This window comes from Vicia villosa, linkage group LG1 (genome assembly GCF_029867415.1).
Source record: "Vicia villosa cultivar HV-30 ecotype Madison, WI linkage group LG1, Vvil1.0, whole genome shotgun sequence".
Classification (NCBI taxonomy): domain Eukaryota; kingdom Viridiplantae; phylum Streptophyta; class Magnoliopsida; order Fabales; family Fabaceae; genus Vicia; species Vicia villosa.
The window spans coordinates 172,411,198-172,427,743 of NC_081180.1; the positions used below are offsets into that span (position 1 = coordinate 172,411,198).

The window sequence follows — 16,546 nt, forward strand, 5'->3', positions numbered from 1 at the left end:
TGCTTTGGGGAAGTTCCAGAGGAACAATCCTCCTACATTTGAGGGTGAGCATGAACCGGATAAAGCTCAAGCTTGGTTGAAGGCGATTGAGAAGATTTTTCGGGTCATGAATTGCACCGATGCTCAGAGAGTGCAGTTTGGTACTCACATGCTGGAAAAGGAAGCTGAAGATTGGTGGGGCAATATGGCTCAGAGATTTGATGAGGAGGGTACTCAAATTACTTGGGATCTTTTCCGCGATGCATTTTTGGAAAACTATTTTCCAGAAGATTGCCGTGGAAAGAAAGAAGTGGAATTCCTTGAGTTGAAGCAAGGAAATGGTACTGTTGCTGTTTATGCTGCTAGATTTCAAGAGCTTATCAAGTATTGTCCTCACTACAATACTATGAATGCTGAGAGATCTAAGTGTTTGAAGTTTGTGAATGGTTTGAGGAATGATATTAAGAAGGCGATTGGTTACCAACAAATTACTCGTTTTACGGAGTTGGTTAACAAGAGTCGTATCTATGATGAGGATAGTAGGGAGGGTGCTTCTCACTACAAGACTATGAATGAGAGGAAAGGTCAATTCCGTGGGAAACCGTATGACGATAAGAAGAAACAATTTGGTTTTGGCAAAAAGTCAAGTGGGGGAGGAACTTCTACTCCTCTTAAGTGCTTCAAATGTGGTAGTGAAGGTCATCGTGCTGTTGATTGTGGTAAGGATTCTGTGACATGCTTCAAGTGTGGCAAGATTGGTCACAAGGCAAACAAGTGTGGAGTTGGTTCGAGTGTGACTTGTTACAACTGTGGTGAGCAAGGTCACATTAGCACCAAATGTGATAAGCCAAAGAAGGAACAAGCGAAAGGGAAAGTGTTTGCATTGTCTGGAGCGGAGGCTTCTACCGATGATAGGCTAATCCAAGGTACGTGCTTCATTAATAGTACACCTTTGATTGCTATTATTGATACCGGTGCGACACATTCTTTCATTTCTTTGGATTGTGCTAAGAGATTGAATCTTGTGTTATCTGATATGCGTAGAAGTATGGTTATTGATACACCTGCTATGGGTTCTGTTTCTACTTCTTTTGTGTGCTTGAATTGTCCTTTGAGTATTTTTGGTAGGGATTTTGGGATTGATTTGGTTTGTCTTCCGTTAGAGCAACTTGATGTGATTTTGGGTATGAATTGGTTAGAATTTAATCGTGTGTATATCAACTGTTTTGACAAAACGGTTATCTTTCCTGAGATTAGTGTTAAGGAAGATTTGTTTTTGTCTGCGAAGCAAGTTGGTGAATCTGTTCAAGATGGGGCTGAATTGTTTATGTTATTGGCAACCTTAGATGTGCATGAGAAGAGAACCATTGATGAATTGCCAATAGTTTGTGATTTTGCGGAGGTATTTCCTGAAGATGTAAGCGATTTACCGCCGGAACGTGAAGTTGAGTTTTCGATTGATTTAGTTCCTGGAACTAGTCCTGTATCGATGGCTCCATATAGGATGTCTGCTTCTGAGTTGAAAGAGTTGAAGAGTCAACTTGAGGATTTGTTGGAAAAGAAGTTTATTCGTCCTAGTGTATCGCCGTGGGGTGCACCTGTTTTGTTGGTTAAGAAAAAGGAAGGTTCTATGAGACTTTGTGTTGATTATAGGCAATTGAACAAAGTAACGATTAAGAACAAGTATCCACTTCCAAGGATTGATGATTTGATGGATCAGTTGGTTGGAGCTTGTGTGTTTAGCAAGATTGATTTGAGGTCTGGGTATCATCAGATTCGTGTGAAGGCGGAGGATATTCAGAAGACTGCTTTTAGGACAAGGTATGGTCATTATGAGTATTCTGTTATGCCGTTTGGTGTGACTAATGCACCTGGTGTATTCATGGAGTATATGAATAGGATTTTTCATGATTATCTGGATCAGTTTGTGGTTGTGTTCATCGATGATATTTTGATCTATTCCAAGAGTGAAGATGATCATGCTGAGCATTTGAGAATTGTATTATCAGTGTTGAAGGAGAAGAGGTTGTTTGCTAAGCTTTCTAAGTGCGAATTTTGGTTAAAGGAGGTGAGTTTTCTTGGCCATGTAATCTCTAGTGGAGGTATTTCTGTTGACCCGTCAAAGATTGAAGCTATATCTCAATGGGAAGCTCCTAAGTCTGTTTCTGAGATTAGAAGTTTTCTTGGTTTGGCTGGTTATTATAGGAAGTTCATTGAGGGATTTTCTAAATTATCTTTGCCGTTGACGTTGTTGACTAGGAAAGGACAAGCTTTCATTTGGACTTCGCAATGTGAATCGAATTTTCAAGAGCTTAAGAGAAGGTTGACTTCTGCTCCTATTTTGATTTTGCCAGATCCGTTTGAACCGTTTGTGGTGTATTGTGATGCTTCATTGTTGGGTTTGGGAGGCGTTTTGATGCAAAAAGGGCAAGTGGTAGCTTATGCTTCAAGGCAACTTAAAGTTCATGAGAGGAATTATCCGACACATGATTTAGAGTTAGCCGCCGTTGTGTTTGTGTTGAAACTTTGGAGGCATTATTTGTTTGGATCAAGGTTTGATGTTTTCAGTGATCACAAGAGTTTAAAGTATTTGTTTGATCAGAAAGAGTTGAATATGAGGCAACGAAGATGGTTGGAATTCTTGAAGGATTATGATTTTAGTTTGAACTACCATCCTGGAAAAGCTAATGTTGTAGCCGATGCATTGAGTAGGAAATCATTACATGTGTCTATGTTGATGATTCGAGAATTGGAATTGTTGGAGCAATTTAGGGATTTGAGTTTGGTTTGTGAAGCGACAACTACGTGTGTTAAGCTTGGTATGCTAAAGCTTACAAGTGGTATTCTGGATGAGATTAGAGAAGGTCAGCAATCGGATTTAAAATTGGTTGACATTATTACATTGATTAACCAAGGTAAAGGTGGTGATTTTCGGATTGACGAGAATGGCATTGTGAGATGTCGTGATCGAGTTTGTATTCCGGATGTTATGGATTTGAGAAAGAGAATTCTTGAGGAAGGGCATAGAAGTGGTTTGAGTATTCATCCCGGTGCTACTAAAATGTATCAAGACTTGAGGAAAATGTTTTGGTGGAAAGGTATGAAGAAGGATATAGCGGGGTTTGTTTATTCGTGTTTGACTTGTCAAAAGTCGAAGATTGAACATCAAAAGCCGTCTGGTTTGATGCAACCGTTATCTATTCCCGAGTGGAAGTGGGATAGTATCTCCATGGATTTTGTTTCGGGTTTGCCAAGGACATCGAGTAATTGCGAGGCAATTTGGGTCGTTGTGGATAGATTGACGAAATGTGCTCATTTTATTCCGATGAGGATGGACTATTCGATGGAAAGACTTGCTAGGTTATACATTGAGAGGATTGTGTGTTTACATGGTATTCCGTCAAGTATCGTTTCGGATAGAGATCCAAGGTTCACTTCTAGATTTTGGGAAGGTTTGCAAAGTGCTTTGGGTACGAAGTTGCGTTTGAGTTCGGCGTATCACCCGCAAACTGATGGTCAATCGGAGAGAACTATTCAGTCGCTTGAAGATCTTTTGAGGTCTTGTGTTTTGGAACAAGGAGGAAATTGGGATAGTTTCTTACCTTTGGTTGAGTTTACGTATAACAACAGTTTCCATTCGAGTATTGGAATGGCACCTTTTGAGGCTCTTTATGGTAGAAGGTGTAGAACTCCTTTGTGTTGGTATGAATCGGGAGAGAGTGCTGTGGTTGGACCCGAGTTGATTCAAGAAACTACGGATAAGATTAAGATGATTCAAGAAAAGATGAAGACTTCTCAAAGTCGTCAAAAGAGTTACCATGATAAGAGAAGGAAGGCTCTTGAGTTTGAGAAGGATGAACATGTGTTTCTTCGAGTTACACCAATAACGGGTGTTGGTAGAGCATTGAAGTCGCGTAAGTTGACGCCGCGTTTCATTGGTCCTTATCAAATTTCGGAGAGAGTAGGTGAAGTGGCATATCGGATTGCATTGCCACCGTCTCTTTCTAATCTTCATGATGTGTTCCATGTGTCTCAATTGAGGAGGTACATTCCGGATCCATCGCATGTTGTTCAACTAGATGATGTTCAAGTGAGGGATAATTTGACGGTTGATACATCACCTATGCGAATTGAAGATCGAGAGGTGAAGAAGCTTCGTGGTAAAGAGTTTGCTTTGGTGAAAGTGATATGGGGTGGAGTCGCCGATGGTAATATCACTTGGGAACTCGAGGATAAGATGAAGGAATCATATCCGGAGTTGTTTGTTTGAGGTAATATTCGAGGCCGAAAATCTTTTAAGTGGGGGAGAGTTGTAACATCCTATTTTTATTATCATTTTAATTAATTAGGATTATTTGATAATTGGCATTGTTTATGTGTTTATTTAATTATTGTTTGAATAATAATTATTTGATTTTGTGGTAATGTGTTATTTACCTAATTAATGAGTGGTAGAATTTTGTTTGGAATTAGCTAAATGGGCCTAGTTGAGTGAGAAAGAGTATTAGGTGGGTTAAGCCCAAATGAAATAATGAGAGTTAGAAGGTATTTGTGAGTTAACCTAAATTAGATAGAAAGATAGAAAGATAGAAAGAAGAGGAGAAAAGAGAAAAGAGGCAAAATAGTGGAAGAGACAAGAGAAGAGGATTGTGAGATTCTTGAAGTTAGGAGGAGAAATTCAAGAGGTAAGGGTTTGAATACAAGTTCTTATAGGTTATATGATTGGGTAATGTGTTTTGTTGTGATTATCTCTTCATCTTTGCAATTTCATGGAAAAACATAGAAAGGTTAGGTTTTTATGAACATATGCATAAATTGATGGATTGAAATGTGCTTAGTTGATGTTTGGTGTTGGTATGATGCTATAAGACCCGTAATATGTGTTGTATTTGTGTGTATATCATGTATTCTGTGGTTGTTCGAAATATGCAATGTTTGCCAACATGATTGGGTTAAATTTGGGGAATTTTGAGTGAGTTTCGTATGCTGTTTCTGGGTTTTGGGGTTTCTGAAAATCGCCAGTCGCGCCGCGATCCCCTTGTACGCGCCGCGAACCTCTTGGCAGAAATTTGGCCGCGCCGCGATCCCCTTGTACGCGCCGCGAACCTCTTGACAGAAACTTTTGCGCGCCGCGAACTACTTTAGCGCCGCGAACCCTGTTTTTCAGCACTTTTTCTAAACTTTGAAAGGCCATAACTTTTAATCCAAAACTCCGTTTTATGTGCCGTTCGAAGCGTTAGAAAGCTATTGTGATATTCTATATGATAGTATAGGATCTAATTGCACATGATTGATAAATTGTGACGTTATCATATGGAATGATGTGTAATTATCTTATGTGTAATATGTTAGTATATGATGTATATCCATTGTTGGAACACTTTGTGTAGATGTAAACATGATGTGTGTAATTGGATATGTGATGGTTGTAATGCCTTGTTGAATGTGTTAAATTGTGTTGTGAATGTTGTGTACAATTGGTGAATAATTCATAGAGTTGGATTATGGTGTTATGCGGTGAGTTAAGATTGACGAGATAATCTTAATTGCATAATTTGTTGGTATTTGTACATACATTCATAGCATGGTCGGCTTTATTGTGGAAGCGGTGAAACTTGGGTTCACATGGTAAGAGACGTTGATCCTTAATTGGAAATAGGCGTAGAAGACGTGATCCTTAATTGGAGATAGGCGTATTGGCTTTGATCTTGTCCGGATCGGAAGCGTGGCTTGGATTCTAAACATTGAATCGGAAAGCGGTGAAACATTGGATTCACATTGGGTACCACATGCATTGAGTCACATTGTTGCATTTCGAGTCACATTGTGTGTTATGTGATTGCCTTGTATACATGTGATTTGTTTTGGAATAATGATTAATATGTGATATGTGAATTGCCTACTTGAGAAGTGTGATGAATAGTGAAATGTATGCTTGTTCATGTTTACATTTCCCATTATTATGTTTTCTATAAGAAGTTGAATTCTCACCCTTCTGTTTGAATGTTATCCTTCGTTGGTAACGTGCAGGTTCCGACGAGTAGTAGCTTGTCCGAGGATTTAGCCGAGGAGCTCCTGAGTTTGTTATTGGATTAGGTAGCGAGTCATATGCTCTGATCATGTAACACTTGGGGGGATTTTATCGTAGTCTTATACTCATGTTTGGATGTTGCTATTTACTATGTTTTGTTGGATATTCGGATATGTTTGTTTGAGATCTCGGATATGTTGATTAAGGCGATGTAGCCAAAATTGTGGATTGGATGTTAATTCGAATTCGATAGATGAATATAGTATGGGATATATTCATTGAAATTTTAATAGCAATTCAATTGGTTCCGCAAGCGTTTATGCATATGTATGGGAGTATGAGATTTACATTGTGTTACAAATATGATCTTTGCATATTAAGAATGTTGGATGTTTTGCTTTAGGTTTTCATTTGTGATGAAAATAACATGTGATGCCCTTTTCCTTTATGCATGTTTACTCTGTTAATTATATGATATATTTGGGGTTAGAAAAGGGGTGTTACATCCTCTTCGGCATAAGCCAAAAAAGAACAAAGCAAGTTTGATTTACATTCACCACAGTGCTACTTACATATTCAAAACCATTATAATGCAATATGTAAGTAGTGAATTAATCAAACAGTGAGGTGATGGAAAGATGAAAAGAGATGAATAGGTATTCTTCTTCTGCAACAATAGAGTAGTGAATTAATCAAGTAGTTAGGTGATGGGAATTTGAAAAGAGATTACTACACTAAGAGAGTTTCGCATTTGATCCTCACGGTGAAGGCCCTTATACAGGAGTTTGAAACAGCCATCACCGCGTCCCTGTAAAATCGAATATCTTACAAATATCAATAATTATCTTTACTAATACATGATTTACAAATGTCTTATAAGTAAATCTTAAAATCAAATATCTTAAACTCAAATATCTTAAACTCAAATATGTTACTAATACATGATTTATAAATATCTTATAAATATATGACTAATAGATTTTCTCCTTTACCAATATCAATTTGATCTAAACAGAAATGCATTCTAACGTTCCGCAGAACCCCATAATTTCAACAATTATGAGCATTATTACCTGATTCAGCACCTGCAGTAATCAATATATCAGGTGTACGACTTGGTTTCTCCCCTGCATCATTCGGTACATCAGCTGTATAACTCGGTTCAGTCCCTGCATCATTCGGTACAACAGTCCTAATATTCCGGTTCAACAGCCATGCAACATGGTTTATTATCTGATTCAGCCAGCCGAAGAAACCCAGCAGAATCCGGTCCTGAAATCTTCAATATTAGCGTCGCGATAGTCAAGTGAAGCGGAGAAGTAGCCGGACGGATGAAAACCATTTGTTGCAGCGTCGAAAACGGAACCACATTAGAAGCAGCTTCAATGTAAGCACCTGAATCAGTTATGCCTACAACCTCAATGAGAGTATGCTCAAGTGGAACCGACGGTAGAAACGTGATTCCGTTTCGTGGATTATCATACAGAAAATGACCCACATAACGTAAATGATGAGCAACAGGAATTCCCCATGAAGAAAGATAAGGCCTTGGTCCAATTCCACTGAGAAGCAGAAGCTGCGGAGACCCACTTCACCTGCTGAAAGATAATGTTTATTTAACGACATTAATTTATTGCAATATTATTATTTAACGACATTAAGTCCAAACCATTTCAGTTTGCTTGAGAGAAATGAATTATAACCTGAATCATGCTGAGAATATAAAACTTTTATTTTGACAATTCACATTTAAGGTATCTGACATGCTTTCAATAGAACATTCAGTTTTTACTTCTATCAACATAAAGACTACCTTTTCTTCTCAATGGAAAGAAGGTATGAAGCATGCAGAAAATCATAGGTTCTTGAACATCTTAAACAAAAAGCATACAACTTAAATATGCAAGATCAGGCATGTTGGTGACATAAATTTACAAACAATAAAGTAAGAATAAAATTTAGGAACTTACCTATTCAAATCCTTTTCTATCTTGAAGTAAAGCACCAACTAACCCCTATGCAGATTTTTCTGAGCATTTGCCTTAGCAGGCGGATTTGATTTCGTGTCGAGATGCTCTTTTTGGTTCATCAAAATTCTGCCACCAGTAGAACTCAAACCTTCTCTTCTTTGAACATTCAATTTTGCTTGGATTGAAACAATAGCTCATACGTGAACAAAAACACAGCCGAATAGCCGCACATGAAAGAAACAACTAAAAATCATATAATATAAAAGTCTAGAATTGAAATACATAAAGGCTACTGGTGTGATATAATGTATAATTTGTGTATAATGCACCATCACAATTGAGATCATGTTTACAATATTGTTAATAATTGTTCAGATTTTTGTCAAACCCATAGTTGTCCTTTGACATTTTACGCAAAGGCAACCTTTCAGCCATTGGTTTTCCACCGCCCGTATCTATCTAGGAATTCTTCAATCAACCTAATAAAATCAAATTGATATATATGGTTTAGCGATAAAATGGGCAAAGCAATAGACTAAGTAATACTTACATGGCTTTTTGAGATGAAGCCAAGTCTTGGTATGTGAAAGAATCTTTCAACCTATAACTCAACCAAACATAGAGATTCAAGACCTGCAGTTTTGGGACCAAGAAAAACTCATAAATATACTCAGAAGCTAATTAGTTAGAAATGAATTTAAAAAGAATTTATCGAAGTTTTCCATCAAACTAAAGAAAGAATCTGATCTTTCACTGGTGAAGTAAAAGAATTCCTTGCTGCCAACACATTTCGATGTTCTGTACAAAGCCGCTTTGTATTTGCAGTTAAACCTGAAATATTCTGACAGTTGATCAGTATTGATGTAGCAACATATTTAGATGGGCAAACAGATTCAATTGAAAATTTTTGTGTGTTCCCGCATTTGTGCAATCAAATACAGTTTGCGATATGCAATTTTAGAAGCAGTGTGTAGCCAACCAATACTATAAATAACAAAACCATGCAGGAGTTACAAACTATTCATTCCACTCTTCATTACATAACCATAACCGATGGTGAAGCTGAATGGAAAGAGGCATATAAAGTCCTCATTAAGTTCTGCTTGTAACACATAATAATGGAGCATAGAAGATGCATGGACAAACCGAACTTAATGCAAATTATGTGAGACATCAATGGTGGAATATGGAACAACATACCTTCATTAATCATCAAATGAGACACATGGCGCATCAAGAAGAAACAAATACTACTCTAAGACTAAGCCACTTGGCAGCACCATATAGAAAGTTCAAAAAGATAGAAAACTTTCTTATATTATAGATATCTACAATAATAAATGTTAAATTATTATTTAATATTATAATTTATTTCTTGACATTCTTATATCTAATTTTTTATTTTTTTCGTACTGATATATACAATAATAAATATTATACTATTATTTAATAATGTAATTTTTTATTATCTATAATAAATTTATATTAAAGCAAAACTGAATGTATTATTAAAATTAATATTTAATATTATAATTTATTTTTTGTCATTCTTATATCTAATTTTTTATTTTTTTCGTAATGATATCTACAATAATAAATATTATATTATTATTTAATAATATAATTTTTTTATTATCTATAATAAATTTATATTAAAGCAAAACTGAATGTATTATTAAAATTATTATTCTTCAATATTAAATAATAATTTCTCAAATTAAAATAATATTGATACAGTTGATTTTATAAACCGGAATAAATTACAAATATTTGCATAAACGGGAATAGTCAACTATAGATACAATTGATATAATAAACGGGAATAAGTTACAAATATTTTTATAAACAAAAATAGTCTATTGTTGATACAATTTTTTTTATAAACGAAAAAAGACTGTTGTTGATACAATTATTTTTATAAACGAAAATAAATATCAAATAACTTTATAAACGGGGAAAGTCTACTATTAATACAATATATTTATAAACGTGAATAAGTTAAAAATATTTTTATAAATGCGAAAAAGTATATTGGTGATACAATTATTTTTATAAACGAAAACAAGTTACAAATATTTTAATAAACAAGTAAAATCTACTAATTATTTTTATAAAATTATTTTACCCAGCGTTGGATCAAATAAGTGTTATATAAACGGGTTCTAAGTATTTTTATATTGGATCAAATAAGTATAGGGTTGTTATATTACTTTAATCAATGCATAAAGGTTGCTACATATTTTTTGTTTATATTTGTGATTATGTGAATGTTTATAACCTGTAAAACAAATTTAAAAACTGACAAATGACATATTGCGACGTGTAATTATTGTTTTAGTTAAAGAGCTATAATTTGGATGTATTATTAGCTCTTAGATCGTTAACTATTATTTAACATACTATATGTTTAATTTTTATTCCGATAGTCATCCAATTAATATGATTATTGTTTACATATATACGGAATAACTTTATAAGATAGATCTTATCCACGTAATATTAAACCCAAACGGCTCCGTGCGATAGCACGGGTATCCCGCTAGTTTACGTGAAAATGTAGTAAGATGGTTTTCTTTCAGGTTTCAGATTTTTCTTTTCTGCATTGTGATTGGTGGATTGACATAGATAAGAGATGGAAAGTGGGTGGCTACGCTAGAATTGATTGTCCAAGCATCCCCTTCTCTCAAATTGATGCCTTCTATATACATAACACCTCTATGAATTAAAATACACTTAATGAACAGATCACCCTTCCTTGATTTAATTATTCAATTTATTTCCTATAAAACTAACATTAAAAAAATAATCAAACGTTAAAAAGATTTTGTTTTATTTTTTTTCAAATAAAAAGGAGACTGGAATGAATCGAAAATGAATAAAATCAGACAAGCGTTAAGCTTAAAAATTAAAAAAAAAACACATTAAAATGATCTATGCACAGTAAAACAGACTGGAAATGGTCAAAACTACAACTATATACAGGCATTGAACGATCAAATAAGCAATCACAAACGGATTCGAAAAAATTAAACGAGCAAATCAACACAACCTACGCGTATCAGAGTTTCACAAAAAGTTTGGTACAAGTCAAAGCTCAAAATATTTTGTCTGCTAATTTTACGCTCAGTGTCGAATCTCTTTTATCGGTCTGCCTGTAGAATTGAAATTTCATTCTAATTGGATTTTGATCAATTTCGCATAATGCATAAGATGGTGTAAGTAAATAAATATGCATGGAATACAATTTAGATTATTTTTTTACTTTTAAATGATGCAAACTTTGATCTAAGGTTGACTGTTGGTCAACCTAATGCATGAATGACCAACTAATGATGCAGATGAATTATGAATAGAGCACCAGATGCAAAGTAGCCAATCTCTTGGACTATTTACTTTTAATTCTCAAACATAAATGACAGTTAAAATCTAGAAAGAAATAGATTAAATCAGTACTCTTGACTATTCATCCATCTGAACCTCTGAGATCTGATGCAGTGGAATGGTAATGCAATGAGACTAAGAAATAAAGCTTTTGATTCCTTAATTCATAAATGAATGAATAAATGCCATCAAGACCATATAAAATGCCAGAACTCCTAATTTTCCATCTATATCCTGATGAATGCTTTTGGTTGATGAAATGCATGATCAAATTAAATGATCATTCTATGCCGATGCAAGTGAAAAATTCTGGGTAAAATTTAGAGTATGATATTCCTACACCTGTTATAAACAACAAATTTCACACAAAAATGTTAGATACTCTAATGTACCATTAGTCTCCCTCAAACACTCGATCTTTAGAGATAAAGGTCCACAACACTGGATAAGGACTAAGGTTGAATATGATTAATAGTGTCAAAGGAATCTCACATACACAATTTAGTTCACCGGATAACAATAAGGAATTGGATGTATGTGAATGAAGAACACACATAAAGGTTCTATAAAGTTTCTAGATAAAATAGGTTTTGGTTCTTGATGGTTATCATAAGCTTGATCAAAATTGAATCATTACAAGATTGATCAACTATGTTTCTCTAATTTCCCTCAGACAACAAATTACACACATAAGGTGTAACAAAAAGGATATGCAATTTGACATGAGTTTACACTCAAGAAATTGTTCTTCAAACAAGAGAAAGATACAAAGATGTTAGGAATAAACTATTAGAGAAGGAAAGATAATTTGAAACTTTTATCTAAAGTTTTCATCAAATCTTTCATCATGAAAAAGTTCATAATAATATGTTCTGTTATGACTTGGATCAAAGAAACAAATATTTAAATCTAAGGTCAAAATTCGGATGCTTGAAGTTGTGATTCGAATCAAATTAGGCAGAGCCTAATTCTAGCTTTCATGGAGAGCTATGATTCGAATTAAATCACATTAAGCCAAAATATAATTTGCATAACTTGCATATTTTGAGTCATACAATGTACATGATTCGAATTAGTGCATGTTTGGTTTGGCTTTTGGAAGGGCCAAAAGCAATTCTAAAGGTGTAGAATTAATTCTAGGTGATTGTAAGATGTTTGTTTAGGCAAAAGTAGAATTCATTTTGTCTCCAGAATTGATTCTACTTGAAGCTAGAATTTGTAGCTTCTGCCTCCAGAATTGGTTCTGGATGATATTTACACTGAAATTTATTGTTCAACTCACTGTTACATAAATGTATCCAAACATAAACCAATTCTGCTAAACTTAACTCTGATAAAATCAATTCTACCAAACTCAATTTTACTAGAATCAATTATGTTCACCACCATCCAAACACTTTGATTCAAGTGTTCTAACTTGTAATTCAAGAAATACTTGATGAAAAGACAAAAACCAACTTTCTAGGCTCAAAAAGATCAAACAATATCATGGACCAACATTCTAATTTATTGAATAATGAAGCGACTTAGGATACAATGTCAAATAGTCAAAACAAACATGATACAATTCAAATGCGAATGAATTACAAACACGTAAATAATTAAATAACAAATTAATTACAAATACGCAACACCGCTAGTTTGAGAAGTGTTAAACAACAATATACCCTCATACTCTCTTTTTTTATTGTTTAATCATGGCTTTAATTAGGGTTATGTTGTTATGTAGTTAGCTATGATTATACATGTATATATACCATCCCTAATTAATAAAATATCTAAGTTTTGATAGAATTATTTCTTATCAACTTCAACCTTATTTGTTGCCATGCCAATGGACATGTGTCAATAAGTGTAAATCATAAATTCTTTCAAATGATCCAGAAAAAGGGATCGGTTAAAAAGTTGGTTGGTCACAAGGAATCATGTATAATTGTTCATGATGTTTGACATTGAAGCTTTTCTACCTATTTTCCTCAATTAATTTTTCTCTCTTTATTCCTTTGCTTTCTATAAAAAAAACTTTTTTAAAAAATGTCATAGCATACCTACTTCATGCGATTGTTAAATTTGGACGATGTGCTTTATGAAAATTAAAAACCTTTGAGTAGCCATCAATCCATATCTACTTTACCTAATTGCTTTGGCTCATTGATTAGTTAATTAACTAAGTAGAGAAAATGACACTCATAACCATAATAATAATACTATAAAGACAAAACATTTGTTATCCTTTCTATTTACTTAATTTTCCCTAATAAAATATCTAGGTAATCAAGATAAATTGAAAGTAGAGTTTAGGGAAATGAATTACCATTGAGCTTTCAAGTGGTAAGAATGATTGTACCATCTACATTGCTTATGCACATAATAATAATAATAATAATAATAATAATAATAATAATAATAATAATAATAATAATAATAATAATAATAATAATAATAATAATAATAATAATATATAAAAATATGATAAATAAATGACTTTTTAATAAGTTTTTTTTTAAAAAAAGTGATTAACTTGGATGGTGGGACATTAAAATAACCTATAAAACGGAGTTCACAAAGTATAGCTTTTGATTGCTTAATTACATATACACATACAACTATTCAAGCATTAAACAAATATGCATTATTGGTTCTTTACAATCACAAGGCACAATTTGTTGTTTTCTAACCCATAACCCAAAAGAAGGAACTTTCCTATATACCCTTTTCTTTTACTTTCCCACTTCATAGACAATATGACAAATGTAACCCTATCACCACCAACCATATATCATTTTCTCACTTTAAAATATTAATTATACGAATGAGATTCCCTTAAAGGGTTTAATTATTGTTTCAAAAATAAATAAAAAATTGATTATTTGAATTTTGAGTATTGTATCGATTTTGAAACATCCGAATCTATCTTATATGTAGTCAATCAGAGTTTACGTATTTAAGATATTATTGATCATCCGATCGACTTAAATTAAGATATTGTCAGATTCTCTTCTAACAATTCATTGATATTTGGTTGCGTGAAATCTTCGGCTGCAAGTAAGTCGGGTTCAATTTAAAGACAGGATAAAGAGAAACAAAATGTTTAGGATCCAAAAGGAGCTCTACGAGGAATTCCTTTTCTTCTTCTTGCATTTGAAGGTGTGACTTGATACATGCCTTGTTGTGAGCCTTCACGCAATTCCTCTTCTTCTTGTCTTGAAGACATTGTTCTTCTTGACATCCCTTCTTCCATTGTTGATACTCCATTGTTATTAGCATCTAAAACAAAGCTTGCATTCCCATTTCTCTTTATTCCTACAAGCTAATTCAGTCATTGCCAGCACAACAATTAATTAGACCAAACATATATTCATTCCTAACTACATTATTATTATTCCATGTTCCTATCTATAAATTATCCAATAATTATCTTCTTAGGTACAACCTCAACAACAACTAAAAAATTAATAATTATTTTTTATATAAAAAGAGGAAAATACATGAATAATATTAACCAGCTATTATACTATATATGGTTATTTTGTAAATATGTTAAAATGTCAATGGAGGGAATATGAATATATGATAATGGTGTAATGAGATTTCCAAATAATGCATTTATATTTTTAATAGAAAATTTTCAAACAATGTAGATGTGAAGATAATCAAATCAAAAAAGTTAGAGATAAGCTTCTTAAAATTTTTATGAGAAAAAAATTTAAAACAAAATGATAACAATATTCATAATTTCTTACCTTACATCCCAAAGAACAGAACCTAACTTGGTCTAAGAGACTTCTTCCACAAATCTCACAAATATAAGCTCCCACTTTCCCAGATTTTTGCTGTGGCCTTTCATTCAGAAACAAAACTCTAGCACTATTAATCACATATGTTTGGACTCCACTAATATCCAACATTTTCTGAATTTCACCAACTCTCACTACATCATGATACGAAGATCTCCTTATCTAATCAAATAAAAAAAACAATTAAATAAAAATAAATAAACAATAAAATTGAATTAATTTACATCATTGTAACCAAAATGCGCGTAACAAAAATGAAAATTACTTGAATAACTTGATGATCTTTGTGTCTTGAGGATCGACAATAGAAGCAAAAAGCGTCAACATTACAATCCAAACAAAACATGTTACATTCGCTTCTCGTAGAGTCGCTGTGAATCGTGCAGACATTGAAGAACGGTGTGTTGAGAAGTGGTTTGAGCCATGGAGGAACCAACATTGTGTTGTGTTCTGTTCAACAATCATAAACAAGATGAACAATTTGAACTTAATTATAATTCAACAAGACATATATACTATATGACTAAGGGGACAAAAGATGAAGAAAAAATGGAGGGTGGAGATTGAAAGTGGTGGGTAGAAGTAATATTTGAGAACCGTTGGATGAAAAGTGTTTGATGCTTACGCTAATTTGGATGTTTGTTTGCGTCTGAATGTTGGGAGTGGCACAATGTTGAGTCGGCTACGCATCAGCGTCATACCTTCTACTTTCATAGTTGTATTTCTCAAATTCATCCACGAATAATGAATTTGTTGTTCACGTGGCATTATCTGCGCGGTCCATTTTGGTTCTGTGGTCCCCATGTCCAATGTTATGGCATCACCTAGACTAGGAACAAAGATGATAAAAATGGATATTGGATTATTATAATACTAAAATATTTAAATTAAATTATTTTTTTCTCTACTCTATGTGATAAATATAGTAGAAAAATATTGTAAATTACAAATATTTTTAAAAAATTGTTTTATTTTTTATTTTTTATACGGTGGCCAACCGCTCTGCTTCATCATTATTTTATAAGGGAAGATGGAATTAATAGTAATTTATTTATTCAAAATTAGAATATTAGATAAATTATTAAAATTTGTTAAAGAAAAATGTTATTTAAAATGAATTTTTAGTTTTGTAAAGTCAAAATAATGGTCAAAGATAATAATTTTATGGTCAATTTAATAGTAAAAGTTTCACTTACCAAATTTAAATATAATATAAAATTATGAAATAATCGTTTAGAATACTTTAATTAATACTATTTTTTCTTTAAAAAAATTTTTGAAAAATTAATTATTTTTATTTTGTTATTACATATTTAGACAAAAAAAAAGGCTATAATTCCACCTTTTCGGATGATGAATGTGACAAAGAATGTGATCTCTATGAAACA

General features: G+C 33.1%; 3 protein-coding genes across 3 annotated transcripts; 1 reads left to right on the top strand and 2 right to left on the bottom strand.

The window, feature by feature from the left end:
- Window positions 1–352: 352 nt before the first annotated feature.
- Window positions 353–1,567, top strand: LOC131620392 (uncharacterized; the record flags this gene model as incomplete). Its single annotated transcript, XM_058891464.1, has 1 exon — window positions 353–1,567. A coding segment is annotated over one exon (1,215 nt), but the record flags the coding sequence as incomplete, so codon positions are not given.
- A 5,240-nt stretch (window positions 1,568–6,807) lies between these two features.
- Window positions 6,808–7,722, bottom strand: LOC131659582 ((R)-mandelonitrile lyase-like). The gene is made up of 4 exons (XM_058928758.1): window positions 7,714–7,722; window positions 7,232–7,586; window positions 7,084–7,179; window positions 6,808–6,818 (listed from the first exon to the last, which is right to left on the bottom strand). The coding sequence occupies exons 1-4, from the start codon at window positions 7,720–7,722 to the stop codon at window positions 6,808–6,810; spliced, it is 471 nt and encodes a 156-aa protein (XP_058784741.1).
- Window positions 7,723–13,920: 6,198 nt separating this feature from the next.
- Window positions 13,921–15,683, bottom strand: LOC131620400 (protein RGF1 INDUCIBLE TRANSCRIPTION FACTOR 1-like). The gene is made up of 3 exons (XM_058891474.1): window positions 15,424–15,683; window positions 15,105–15,320; window positions 13,921–14,671 (listed from the first exon to the last, which is right to left on the bottom strand). Exons 1-3 carry the CDS (start codon window positions 15,595–15,597, stop codon window positions 14,453–14,455), a joined length of 609 nt encoding a protein of 202 aa, XP_058747457.1. The 5' UTR covers window positions 15,598–15,683; the 3' UTR covers window positions 13,921–14,452.
- Window positions 15,684–16,546: the final 863 nt, after the last annotated feature.

Coding starts and splice junctions, on each gene's coding strand:
- LOC131659582 (XM_058928758.1), bottom strand. Junction 7,180..7,231: donor TGAATCAGATAATAAACCAT/GTTGCATGGCTG, acceptor CGAATGATGCAG/GGACTGAACCGAGTTATACA.
- LOC131620400 (XM_058891474.1), bottom strand. CDS start 15,597: ATGTTGGTTCCTCCATGGCTCAAACCACTTCTCAACACACCGTTCTTC. Junction 15,321..15,423: donor AAGATCATCAAGTTATTCAA/GTAATTTTCATT, acceptor TTATTTGATTAG/ATAAGGAGATCTTCGTATCA. Junction 14,672..15,104: donor TCTGTTCTTTGGGATGTAAG/GTAAGAAATTAT, acceptor TGACTGAATTAG/CTTGTAGGAATAAAGAGAAA.